The sequence below is a fragment of the Macrotis lagotis genome, chromosome 5 (assembly GCF_037893015.1).
Source record: "Macrotis lagotis isolate mMagLag1 chromosome 5, bilby.v1.9.chrom.fasta, whole genome shotgun sequence".
NCBI lineage: Eukaryota > Metazoa > Chordata > Mammalia > Peramelemorphia > Peramelidae > Macrotis > Macrotis lagotis.
In genome coordinates, this window is record NC_133662.1 from 258642230 (window position 1) to 258655813 (window position 13584).

Below are 13584 nucleotides of genomic sequence, written 5' to 3' on the forward strand. Positions count from 1 at the left end.
TTAATTGTAAAAAGTATTTTTGCTTTTCTGTGAGAATATAGAGCTTCTACCTTCATGCTTGAGATTTTCAAGTAGAGCTATTCTGTGATGTCAAATAAAGTTTACATTTTCTTAGAGAAGTTTCTTTCCTTTATTTAAGGAAGGGGGGAAATGTTTACAGTAGTGACATTTTTTTAAAAAATTATTTTTATGGGGCAGCTAGGTGGCACAGTGGATAGAGCACTGGCCCTGGAATCAGGAGGACCTGAGTTCAAATCCAGTCTCAGACACATAATAATTGCCTAGCTGTGTGGCCTTGGGCAAGTCACTTACCCCACTGCCTTGTAAAAACTAAAAAAACAAAACAAAACAAATTACTTTTACTTTTAGTCCCAAATTTTCTCTATCCTTCCATCCCTCCCTCACCCAAGAGAAGACAAGAAATACATATGAAGTCAGGCCTAACTTATTTCCACATTAGCCATGTTGTGAAATTAAAAGCAAGAAAGTAAAGAGAAAAATGTACTTCACTCTGAACTTGTAAGTTCTCTCTCTGGCGGTGGATACCATTTTTTTTTTTATCATGAGTCCTTCTAAATTGTCCCGGATCATTGTATTGATCGAGTAGCTAAGTGTCTCACTATATTGGTAAATTGTTGCAGTATTGCTGTTACTGTGGTCTGGTTCTGCTCATTTCACTTTGCTTCTTCAGTTAATGTAAGTCTTTTCAGGTTTTATGAAAGCATCCAGCTCATTATTTCTTTGAGATACAGACCTAGTAGTAGTAGTATTACTGGGTAAAAGGGTCTGCACAGCTATATAGTCTTTGGGCATAGTTCCATATTGTTCTCTAGAATTGGGTGGATTAGTTCACCATTTCAGCATACATTTTTTCACATCTCTTCCAGCATTGATATTTTCCTTTTCTGACATCTTAGCAAATCTGATGGTTGTGCAGTGGTACCTTAGATATGTTTTAATTTACATTTCTCTAATCAATAATGATTTAAGAGCATTTTTACTGTTTGCTTATTGATAGCTTTTCCATTTATATCCTTTGACCTTTTATCAAGTGAAGAGTAGTTTTTTGTTTTTACCACTTTAGGCTCAATTCCCTACATATGGCAATGAAAATGGCAATGTCCAGGGAAGGAATGGAGAGTATGTTATGGAAGGAGCCAGATTGGGACCTTCAGATCAGATGATCTGAGCTGGGCCCTCCCTAGGAGAGAAGGTAGGAGTTTTGTTTTGGTTAAGGCAAGAACGGATGGAGAGGATTACCCAGGTGGGAACAGTCTGGGCAGTCGTTAAGTAACTGACTGACGTATATTTGAATGAGATCAGAGATCAGCTCAGATGCGTGTTTGGTTGCTTCTCTCTTCAAAGAAGCCTCCAAGGCTGGTAAAAGCCATGGCATGAGGGGCCTAGTATTCTGTTTATTTTCTTTGTACAAACGGAAAGTATTTTTTTTTTAAGTTAGAACTGGTGTTGGCACTTGTGAACAAGTTACTTAAGGATCAGTGGCTTGAGGCGACTCTAAGGCCCCAGCAGGGTCAGAGCTGCTCTGCTTTCCCAGGGGTTCTTTCTGCCTCAGAGCTCCTTCCACAGAATGGAAGGTCTGGTCCCTCCTTTGTTTGTGCGTAGAAAGTAGCTCATCCATCACATTGAGACATGTAGTAAATACTTGATGAACAATAGAAATTTTGCATTTCCTTTGAACTTTTGTTTTAATGAGACCAAGTACAACAGGTCAGAGAGCCTAGGAACAAATTCTCATAGTGCCTCTCACTATCTTTGTGACTGGCAAGTCTCATCACCTCTCACCCTCAGCTGTAAAATAGGGGGTTGAACTAGATGACCACAAAGGCCCCTTCCATCTCATAATCTGTGATCCCAAGCCCTTGGACAATAACATGGTCCTCATCCTCACCTTGAGTGGTTGCTAGGCTGGGTTTCAAGGTGGGTTCTTTGGGAGAAGGAGGGGGACAGGGAGGGAGAGGGAGAGTGAGTGTGTTATATAGCTTTTTCTATAGCTGATTTCTACCAGGACTTTTCAATTTGCCAACATCAAGGACATATCTGTGAGAATAACCAGGCAGCCACAATGCCTGTGTGAAGGGGAGGAGGTCAGAAGAGTCTTACAGTCTTACATTCCTCTCCAACCAAAGAAAGAGCGCAAAAATAGATCCCATCTCCTTCCTGTTCTTCTGGGTCCTACACATCAGCAACATTCTGCATGTGACCCAAACAGCCCAAAGAAAGGCCAGGTCCCAGAGAGATCACTCTACAAATGCAATCTCTTTGAAAGGAAAAGTATGGATAAGAAATTGTTCATTGAAAATGAAGCAAATTAAAAGCTTTACTCAAATTTTATATAGATTAGATCTCGGTTATGGTTGGGTGTGTGTGTGTGTGTGTGTGTGTGTAACTCTATATGGATATACATGTGAATGAATGTGTATATGTGTATGAGAGAGAGACTGGGGATTGGGCAGGTGGGGAGACAGGAAGCCTGGTCTATGTTCAAATCAAAACAGGTCATCAGGAAACTGAGGGTTTGATATGCATATGGAGGGACATTTTCCTGCATTTTTTTCATGTCTGCCACCCAAAGACAGGTAATTCTGTGGAGTTTAAGAAGGTAAAACCTAAGGATACCAGAAAAAAGTCCTTTGCCATCCTTGACTCCAATCCTCTTGTGGGTGGCTTGGACTTAGTGACCACAGACATCCCTTGTCATCCCACATCCTCGATTTTGTCATCACCCTCCACTGATGCAGATCCCTATTCCTTCCCCTCTTAGCCAAAGGTCTTTGAGGCTTGTTGTGTCTCTCCTTCCCCAAAACACCTGGCATCCAACCTGGTAATGAGCATTTTTGCAATTACTTGAACTTGGTTCTTAAATGACAAACATCATTGCAGTTCTGGAGCCTTGCAAGAACTCTTTGTGATTTGGAAGGACCTGCTAGATCTGGTCTTGTTTATTGTCTGAGAGTCCAGGGTCCACCCAGGCACGGTGCACTGGGGTGTTGGGGAGAGCTTTGTGGAATTTACTGCTCTAGCTGTACAAGAGATCTTCCTTAGGAGAGAGGTAGTGTGGCACAGTGGAAGGAGCACCAACTCTGGTGCCCCATCTCACTGGACCTCAGTTCCTCATCTCTAAAGTTAGGGGTTGATTGATTTCCCTTTGATCCCCTCTAATCCCAAGAGAAGGATCTTGGGTTTTTTTCACTTTTCCTTTTGAGAGGAGATGGCTTCAGGTGTCTTGACTCAGCATAGTCCAAATGCAGCTGCCCCTTAGTAAGCAATGAAGCTAGTTTGGAAGCCTTGCTTTATTTCATAATCCCAGGCATTTTTCTAGAAAGCATCGGCAGTCTCCAAACACCTCACTCAATATTTGCATTACATTCTCATGACCAAGCAAATGTTTGGTTTGAAACCAGCCCAGTATAAAACATTTCCATGGCCTTGACTGACTTTAGCTGTATCTGAGTTTCTGTCCGCACTGGGAAAAATCAATCTGGGCTACGAGTATGTCTAAAAGTATAATCAAGGTAAGTGAGCAGGCAGACCTGCCCCCAACTCACCTGCTTCTTCACGGTGGCACCTTACAGACACAAAACACACCTGTTACTCTAGCTTATTCTAGGCTCGGCTTGCATATTCTAATTAGTGTTGACTTATTTCCCAAGGAGAGAAGATAAGCGAGTTAAAATTTGTATGGACTGGTCAATTTAGAATATTGCCTTTTGAATGACTAGTTGTCTTGTTGGTTAGTTGGGCAAAGAGAGATTGGTCAGACACCTGAGCTCTTCCCTGGCCCTACCCTCACCCCCCTATGTACAATGTCACTTAAGAAATGTTATTTCATGGCATCCTAAGATTTAGAGTTGACAGGAACCTTCAAAACTATGTGATAGAACACCCTTATTTTACAGAAAAGGAAACTGAGGAGTAGGGAGGTAAAAGGGGCTCCTAGGAACAGATTTTGAACTAGAGAATGATCATCTTGTCTGCCAACCCTGTCATTTTCTCAAATGCAAAACTGAGTCCAAGGGAGATTAAGTGGCTTTGAGACTGGACTCTGGGTTGAGTGGAGGCCTCTGGCTCTAAAGCTCAGGATCTTCCCACTCCTCATGTGGCTACTTGGCTGGTTGGCCATGTGCTCCTAGTGAGCTGGAGTGGGCTGGGGAGGGGCAGGCAAAGCCAAGTTGAGTACTTGGTTGTTGCCATCTGTAGTGTGAGAATAATCATCCGAGGTGTAACTTAGCTTATAGGGACAGTGGGGAGGAGAAATAAGTGTTTTTAAAATGATACTTAATTTCTATAAGATTCTGTGGGAAGGGGGAGGCTAGGTGGCACAGTGGATAGAGCACTGGCCCTGAAGTCAGGAGTACCTGAGTTCAAATCTGACCTCAGACACTTAATAATTACCTGTGTGGCCTTGGGCAAGCCACTTAACTCCATTGCCTAGCAAAAAAAAAAAAAAGATTCTGTGGGAAGAAATCCTAGTCCCAGACATATATGGTCACAAAAGATCTTCCCTTGTCTTCTCTGAAACCATCCCAGATGGTTGGAAAGTTTTTTTTTTAATTTAAATTTTCATTTTTTTGGTGTCTTTCGTTTTAACATCATCCTTATTTTCAAATGTATGCCCCTTCCTACAGAAAGTTACTGTAAAAACAAAGCAAAACAAAAGGTAAAAGATTTAGCAAAAAATGGTCAACCCAGGTGCTGGATCTGACAGGCTATGCATAGTCCCCCTCCTTTGTTAAGAAAGGAAAGGCAGACAATTTTCTCATCTCTTCCTGGGACCAGACTCAGTCATTTTAATTTGTCTTTCCTTTTATTAGTAGCTTTTGAGAGATGGCAATGGAGGATCATTCTTCTCTTTCATATAGACTAGCCATACTTTAAAGAACTCTTGGGCATCAGTGAGCTGAAACTTAAAAGATAAATTCCCCAGTTTCTTTCTGCCCCATTTTTGGGGGCCTTTCGCTCTAGGGTTACCTTTTTCCTCCGGACCATTCTTTTCTCCTCAGACTTAGTTATCCCAAATCCTTCAATTTAGCTGCTCTTCCCAAGTTCTGATAAAAAAAATGGAGACTTTAATTCTGAAAATCTATTGATTCTCTGTTATCTAAGAATTGTGAGCTGTCTCCCATTGACAGAACTTCTGAGCTGTTGAAAGAGCCAATGATTCTGGCCTACCTCACCAGGAGGGGTGTCCCAAAAGTCTAAGTGCAGCTTCCAGTCATGGAGGTGCTCTTGTTTTTCCATAGGGGTTCAGAGCCCCTGAAGGCAGAAAGGCCTCAGTTCAAATGCAGCCCCAGATAGCTGTTAGCTGTCTGACCCTAGGCAAGTTATCTGTAAAATGGGTTCCACCCCTTCCAGCAAGTAGAGCTCCATCCACTGCACCACCTAACCTTCCTCAAAACCAGGTTTCTCATATTCAGGTCTAACCAGCAGATGGCTCCCTATTCTGCAGGATCAAATATAAACTCTCTGCTTAAAATTAAAAGCCTGTCACACTTCATCTTCTTTACTCAAAAATCCAGTGACACAGGCCTCTTTGCTGAACCCTCTGCAAGTACTCCCACCCCCACTCTCTACATTTCCCCAATTGTATCCTATGTCCAGAAAGCTCCCCCTCCTCATCACTGCCTCTGGGATTCTGGGTTTCCTCTAGGTCTTGGCTCAGATCTTCTGCATCTACCCTCTGAAAAAACCTCCAATGTATCCTGTTTATATCTGTAGCTGATGGCCACCGTTGTCTCTCCCATTAGAATGTTGGGGTCTTTCTTCCTCTCCTCTATCCCCTATATCTAACACACTTAATAGATACTTGCTGGGTGGGGAAGTTAGGAAGCCCTGGAGTCAGGAATACCTGAGATCCTATCCCTACTCAAGCCTGTGACCTTGGGCAAGTCAATTAGCCTCTGCTTCTGATTTCTTACCTGTAAAATAGGGATAATGAAACCATCCATCTCACAGGGCTGTTGTGGGGTTCAAATAAGATACTATTTAAGCAAGTACTTAATAAAAGTTTTTTCCTTTCCCTTTCATAGATCCTCTGAGTTTGGTATAAGGTCAAAAATATTGCCTCAGGGGTCAGAGGACCTCAATTCATCCAGTGTTAGGAGTTTGACAGGGAGGACCTCTGAAATCCTAGATCTCTGATTCATTTATGTATCACCACAGTCTAAACAGTCAATCCCAGGGCAATGAGACGAGCCATGGAGGACCTAGAAGGACTGTGATGTGTAAATGATGATAGCAGAAGCAATTCAGAAGTCATAATCAAGGATGAATCTAAGCAGAAAGGGAGGCAAGCTGGCTATCCAGGTAGATGAGACCATAAATATTTGAGGTTGAATGGATACCAGTACCTGTGATGCATCCAAAGCATAGGGAAATTAAAAAGATGGTGCCCCCCACCGATACCCAATGGGCAATTTGAGGTAGAACATGCCAAGGAGAAGAAGAGAAGGTTGAGAACTGGAGAACCAGATATCCTCCCTCCTTACTTGTACCTTGGAAAAGACTTGGCTTCCACCTGTGAATCATTGGACAAGTCACTTTGTCTTCACCAGTTTCCTCATCTCTAAAATGAGGTTGGATTAAATGATGTCTAACTAAGGTCCATTCCAGTTCAAAGCTGTGTCCAGCACCTTGTGCCCTAGACTTCTCGCGGTCTCAGTTTCCTCTTTTGTAAAATGAGGAAGTTGGGCTGGATGGCCTCCCATCCCTTCCGGCTCTAGCTCCTTAAGCCTAGGAGGTCTGGCAATTCCTACAAGAAGCCTTTCCTCATTCCTTTAGTGAATCCTTCCTTCCTCCTCCCCAACCATCAGGTATCTACTTATTTGTGTACAGCAGCATCCCTTCTGCAGAGACAGCCTGGCATTATGATTAGCAAACTGACCTCAGACTCAGACCCAGGTTGAAGTCCTACCTTACACCCATCATGGCTGTGTGACCCTGGGCGAGTCACTTCACATGTCCCCAGGCCACCCTAAACCTACAAGTTGCAGAGATGTCCAACTGTGTTATCCAAGGAAGTTCCTTGCTAGCTCCTTGCCCTGGTGGAATCACCATTTTGGTTGACTCCTTGAGGGCAGTTCCCGTCTCTTTATGCTGCAGGCCAGAGTCAATTTTTGTTGTTGCCAGACCTGTGCCACCCTTATCTGTCTGGAAGATGCTTTTGCAGGCCTCTTTAATCCAAGTGCTTCCTTTCTGATAAACCCAATTTATCTTATTTGTATATAATCTTTTGCATGTTGTTCCCTGTCATTCAATTCCCCTTTCCCAACTGGACTGTAAGTTCCTGGAGAGCAAGAATTGTTTTTCTTTTTTCTTTTCTTCCTTTGTATCCCAAGCCCTGATTAATTGGTGATTAATAAATGCTTATTGTCTGACTGACCATGATTATATATGCTACCCTCTAAGAGAATTTAGGAAACTGCCTGGGGAACTCAGAAGTTAAGTGACTTGCCCAGGGTCATACAACCAGTAGGGTCAGGAGGAAGAGGATTTAAACCCTGGTCTTCCTGACCGAAGTCAGGGTTTCTGGTCATTCTGCTTTTCTCTGCTTCTCTCTCTCAGAGGCATCACAAAATTGTTTCATCTCTAGACCTACCATCAATGCCCTATGGTCTGGGGGCCCATAACTTTCTTTTGGTATTTAAGACCCCTCAAGCAGTGTCCAGTGAAGCCTGGGAGATATCTTCTTAGAATCATGGTTTTAAATCATTGATGGAAATGATAAATTTCAATTAGAGGCTAATGAAAATAAAGATGTCTTTTTTTTCCCAATCCTATTTCCCCTTGAAACTCATCCATGGACCATTTAGACCAGCTAGGTGGCACAGTGGATAGAGCACCGGCCCTGGAGTCAGGAGACACTTAATAATTGCCTAGCTGTGTGACCTTCGGCAAGTCACTTAACCCCATTGCCTTTAATAGATAAAATTTAAAAAAAGAAACTCATCCATGGACCTCAGATTTGGGATCCTGTTCTAAATCCTATTGAAAAATCTCAGTTTCACCCACATATTCTTCCTTACTTTCTAGGGCCATTCTGGTTCAACCTTCAGAAGAATTTTTATTAATTAGTGTCTCATTTATTTTTAAATTTAGATAGAACTTGTATTTTATTTTTTCCCATTATTTTTACATTTTTATTTAAATTTTGAGTTCTAAATTCTGTCCTTCCTTCCTTCCTGAGACAGCAAGCAATCACATACAGATGATATATGTGCCATTATGTAAAATGTTTCCATTAGTCATTTTATACAAGAAGTCTCAAGTAAAAGAAAAAATGAAACAAAGTGAAAAATAGCCTGTTTCAGTATGTATTCAAACAATATCAGTTTGTTTTTATTGATATTGGCTGCCTTTTAGGGAAAAGAATTTGCAAAAGAGAGAGGGAGAAATGTGTGATTAAGGAGAATACTTATCGCTCTTTTGTGTTATAGTTGAGTGAAGCCCTATCCCTCACTGCTTGGCCTGGCCAGCCTTGTGCTTCTGATCACAAGAATTTCCAAGGTCACCACTAGGAGTGTGACAGTGACTGTGCCGATTTCCACACCTGTCTGAGTGGCTGCAATTCCATCCGAGTGGATGGTGGGGCCTGGGGTGGTTTATGAGAGGCCTAACTTTACCAGGAGCATGGTTATCTTAATGCAGGGCAAATATCCCGATTACCACCACTGGAGGGGGCTGAAGACAGACTTAGCTCCTGCAAGGTCATTCATAATGGTGAGTCTGGAGATTTCCCTGTTTCTGGAAAAAAGGCTTGATAATAAGTTGTTGTTCTCCTCCTCCTCCTCCTCCTCCTCCTCCTCCTTCTCCCTCTTCTCCTCCTCTTTCTTCTCCCTCTTCTTCTCCTCCTCCTCCTCCTCCTTCTTCATTTTAATTCCATTTTATTTTATTCTCAATTCCAGAGTTTCTCCTTCTTTCATCCCCAACCACTGAGAGGACAAAGAATTAAAAACCCATTACAAATAGGAAGTCATACATAACAAATTTCCACATTAGCCATGTCCAGGAAGAAAACAAAAGAATAAGGAAAAAACTAGAAAGGGAATAAAGTTGTGGTTGGTCTTTGTGTTGATCAGAATTCCTAATTCTCTAAGCCTTCTTTTGGACTCTCCAGATTACGATGGGTAGGGATCTTTTCTTAGTTACAGACACACGATCACATTCCATTCCTTGGTTCAAGTGGTCCAGTTTTTCTGGAATTCACTCAGAAGGAATCTTTAGGTCTTTTCAATGCATAGCTCAAGTACTAACTCCTATACAAAACCTTTCTGGATTTCTCGTTAGTTTGAAATGATTTTGGATTATCTTGTACCTTCTTTATTTTCTTGTAAACACAGTTACCTCTTCCATAGACCATAAGCTCCCTTAGGGCAGGGAATCTTTTTTAGTTTGTCTTTGTTATTCTTAACTCCTGGCACAGTATATTACCCAGAGTGGAAACCTACTAAATATTTGATGCCTTCAATTGGATAAATTCTGAGGGCCATTTTAAGTTTTTTTCTAATTTTTATTGATATTTAATTTTTTAACCATACTTCCATTTTTGTAAATATGTTATTTCACTGATCTTCACAACAACCCTGGGAAGGGAAGTAGATACTATTATTATTCCCATTTTACAGATGAGGAAATTGAGCCTGAAATAAATCAAGTGGTTTACTCAGAGTCACACAACTAGTACATTTCTGAGACAGGGTTCAAATTCAGGTTTCTCGACTCCAAGTCCAACACCAAAAATTCAAAAGAAAGAGAAAAATAAGGAAGTTAGATCAAATTAACCAATCCATCAACCAATTCCAGTGTTTTACATTTCTAGCATCCTCCCTTTGCAAAACAGGGAAGGAGGAACATTTTCATATCTCTTCCGGCCCAAACTTGACCTTTATAAGGGCAATTGATTTTTATTATTAGGTCTGTTTCCTCTGAGAGGCTAAGTCACTTCTTGTCTAGTCAGTCCTCTATCAGCAAAGCTTGAGAATCAGGATTTAGTGGTCTACTTAGCTAGGTGCCAATGCCTGTTGATCCTTTTGAATTTGGGGCATCAGGGTTTCCTCAGTGGTCTATGCTCATTGTTGTCTTTTTCCTCCAGTCAGGTGAAGGCCAATATAAGCTTCAGATCTTTGACAGGGGAGACTTCAATGGCCAGATATGAGACCACTGAGGACTGCCTTTCCATCATGGAACAGTTCCATACTGGTGAGATCCAGTCCTGTAAAGTCCTGGATGGGGTCTTGGTCTTCTATGAGCAACCCAACTATCATGGCAGACAGAATTCCTTGGAGCATTGCAAGTCTCCTGTGCTTAGTTGTTCAATCATTCTGCTAAATCAGAGTGATGGAGGGTACATGTAGGTTTGGACTTGAGGCTAAACACCAATGGTCTGTGGGCAAAGCATACCTGTAAATAAAGCAGTTGATAAGACCACTTTGATGACTCTACAGTGAGTTTCTTAAAATGCTCCTTGGCACCAATAGTGAGGTTGGCATAAGAATATTAACCACTCCTTTCTCCAGGTTCATCATCACCTCTACAGAACCCTGGTATCTCACCTCATATCAATAGGAATCCTGCAAATAAAAAGTGGTTGTTAGTGATAGTTTTCTCTCCAATACTAAATAGGGATTTTCTTTTCATTTAGCCCTTTGGTTTTATTGGCATGTCAAACAGTCAATGTGACAATTCCTGGACCCATGCAAAACTGCCTTTCCTCTACAAGATAGAATTCTAGAGCAGTTCCTATGACTCTGAAAGGAAAAGTGATTTAAACAAGATCACAATCAGTACATGGCAGAAGATGATGTAGATAAGTTATTGGTGATTGTAAAGCTGGTCTTTAACCTTTGAACCATGTGGTCTCCCAAATATGATGAGACAGTGTGACTCAGTGGAAAACACTGGTTGTCCAGTCAGAGGACCTGGGTCCAGGTATTAGCTCTTCTGCTTATTAACTGTAGGACTTTGAGCAAGTCTCTTAACCTCTGTGGCCTACATTCATCATCTTAACTACCCATGCACACATAAACATGCACACTCATTTACTCACCTATACACACACACACACACACACACACACACACACACACACACACATAGATATTGGATATGTTTATAGGGTCAGCTAGGTGATGCAGTGGATAGAGCATCAGCTCTGGAGTCAGGAGGATCTGAGCTCAAATCCAGCCTAAGATATTTAACACTTACTAGTTGGGTGACCTTGGACAAGTGACTTCACCTGACATCCAGGGCCATCTCCAGTCATCCTGATTCATATCTGACCACTAGACCCAGATGGCTCTGGAGGAGAAAGTGAGACAGGAGACAGCAACCCCCCCCCCCCCCCAATCTATAGGGGATATGCCTGAAGAAGGTCAAAAACAGGAAAGGAGTTGACATACCTAGAGAAATATCCATTGAAAATCCTTTTTTGTGGTAGCAAATAAAAGGAAACACAGTGATTAACTATTAAATAGGGAACACCTGAATGAATGGTATAAAGGAATATAGCTGCCCTATCAGAAAGGACAATATGGTACAAGAGAGATGTGAGAAGGCTTGTATAAAATGGTTCAGAGTGGAATAAATCAAGCCGGGAGAACAATTTGTACAATCAATCAAAACATAAAGGAGAATGACCTTGAAAGCCAAGACCTATGAGATCACTAGACTTACTTTAGAGAATTCAAAATGAATCACAGTACATTCTTGGTGGAGAGGTGGGGAACTAGGGGCATAGAATCTGGCATATGTTGTCAGATGGGGCCAATATCTTGGTTTGTTTTCCGTAACCTTATTTCTTTGTTATCAGGAAGGCTTCTTAGTGAAAGTCAGAATGAATCTGAATCTTGGGAACTCAGAAACATTGTGATTTTTAAAAATAGCATAAATAAAACTTTTTTTAAGTTGAAACTGAGGACAAAGGAATATTTAAATATTAAGAGATTATTAAATAAACTGACTTAGAGAGAAGGAAGAAAGATGAGAAATGATTAGGTGAATATTTTCATAAATTGTTTTGAGGGGGAGTAGACAATGAAATAGTATTGGGTCACACTGGGGCATGGGCAGCTGACCAGGCAGGCCAGAAAGGAAAATCCAATGGGAAAGGACAGGGCTGACAGACACTTAAGAGATTTAAGACGTTGGCAAGAAGGGATCAAATGGGAAGACAGAAAAAAGCCAGTTGTTGGCTTGGGGGCTGCCATATTGGCTGCCATCCACTATTCAGTCTGAAATCAGATCATCTGTAGGAGTGGTCTTAGAAAATAAGCCCAATGTCTGTTGACTTGCAACAAGTGTAGTTTGCTCTATTTTCCATTCTTGCTGCTTAAATATGACTGAGTCCTCAAATGTTTGGTTTTGCATTTTTCAAGTGAATACTTTGCTCTTATATGATTGGCAGTATACCCAACCAATCAGTAAAAGTTTGGAGAGGGAGATGCCATTGTTGGACACCAGTAGAAATCTGTATGATTTACTGGGCATCTTTTAACAGATAGGAGAAGCTTGCATGCTGGCAGACTTTGGATTTCCTCTCCTTAGAAGAGCCTCAATTCATATCATAGAGTATGAAAACTAAGAGGGAAAATTTTTAAAGTAACATCTTACTACCAGAATAAATAGTCTTTGGAGGTGGGGGGGGAGCTCAAAAAAGGACCCCCCCAGTTAGCAGGAAAATGTATTTTCTGTAGGGAAAGCTGTTTTAAGTCTTTGGCAATGTGAGAAACCTTCATGAGGTCAAACCTTCACCCTCATAGCTGCAGTGTTGGTGATGCTAGAAATGGAGCAAGAAGCTGGGGTTGGGCAATCTTACTCTCTCTCTCTCTCTGTTTCTATCTATCTGTCTCCCCTCCCCTTCCCTACCCCACCCCATTTCTGTCATTAGATCTGGCTGAGACCTCAAGCATTTATAGCAGTTTGAAGTTGGACAGGACCATGAGGAGCTGGTCAGTGTTTAATGACAATCTCTCAGGAGAATATTGTAGGTACACACACACACACACACACACACACACACACACACACACACACACACTTTGAAGTTCATTCTGCATCTTTAACATTTTGTTAAGTCTAGATAGTCAACAAAACAATAAATCAAGACCTCTCACTGAAGCTTTTCTGAGGTGTAAATACTCTCAGTAAAAATGTTTCCCATTGTCTCTTTTTTTTTTTTAGGTTTTTTTTTTGCAAGGCAAATGGGGTTAAGTGGCTTGCCCAAGGCCACACAGCTAGGTAATTATTAAGTGTCTGAGACTGGATTTGAACCCAGGTACTCCTGACTCCAAGGCCGGTGCTTTATCCACTACGCCACCTAGCCGCCCCCCCCCCCCATTGTCTCTTAAGGTTTGAGTTGGCTCCAGCAAAGCCCTATCTGGTGGCATATTTGAGTGGATGCTCTGTGAGATATAAGAATTCCTAGGACCTTGTCTTACTCACTTTAGCAGATAATAGGGGCACCTCTGAGTCCTATGGGAGACAAGAATCTTCTAGAGGTGGTAATTCCTTTGATCCTGTTAAGGACAATCCAGGGAGGGAAGAATAGTTGCAGCAGTCTTTGATGAGATT

The 13584-nt window shown here is 41.6% G+C and overlaps 1 protein-coding gene across 1 annotated transcript; it reads left to right on the forward strand.

The window, feature by feature from the left end:
- The first annotated feature begins 277 nt into the window (after positions 1–277).
- CRYGS (crystallin gamma S) lies at positions 278–13381 on the forward strand. Its single transcript, XM_074189541.1, is given in 7 exon segments — positions 278–3472; positions 3474–3533; positions 8493–8612; positions 8614–8698; positions 8701–8736; positions 10119–10164; positions 10166–13381. Coding segments are annotated over 7 exon segments (633 nt in total). The 5' UTR covers positions 278–3391; the 3' UTR covers positions 10371–13381.
- Positions 13382–13584: the final 203 nt, after the last annotated feature.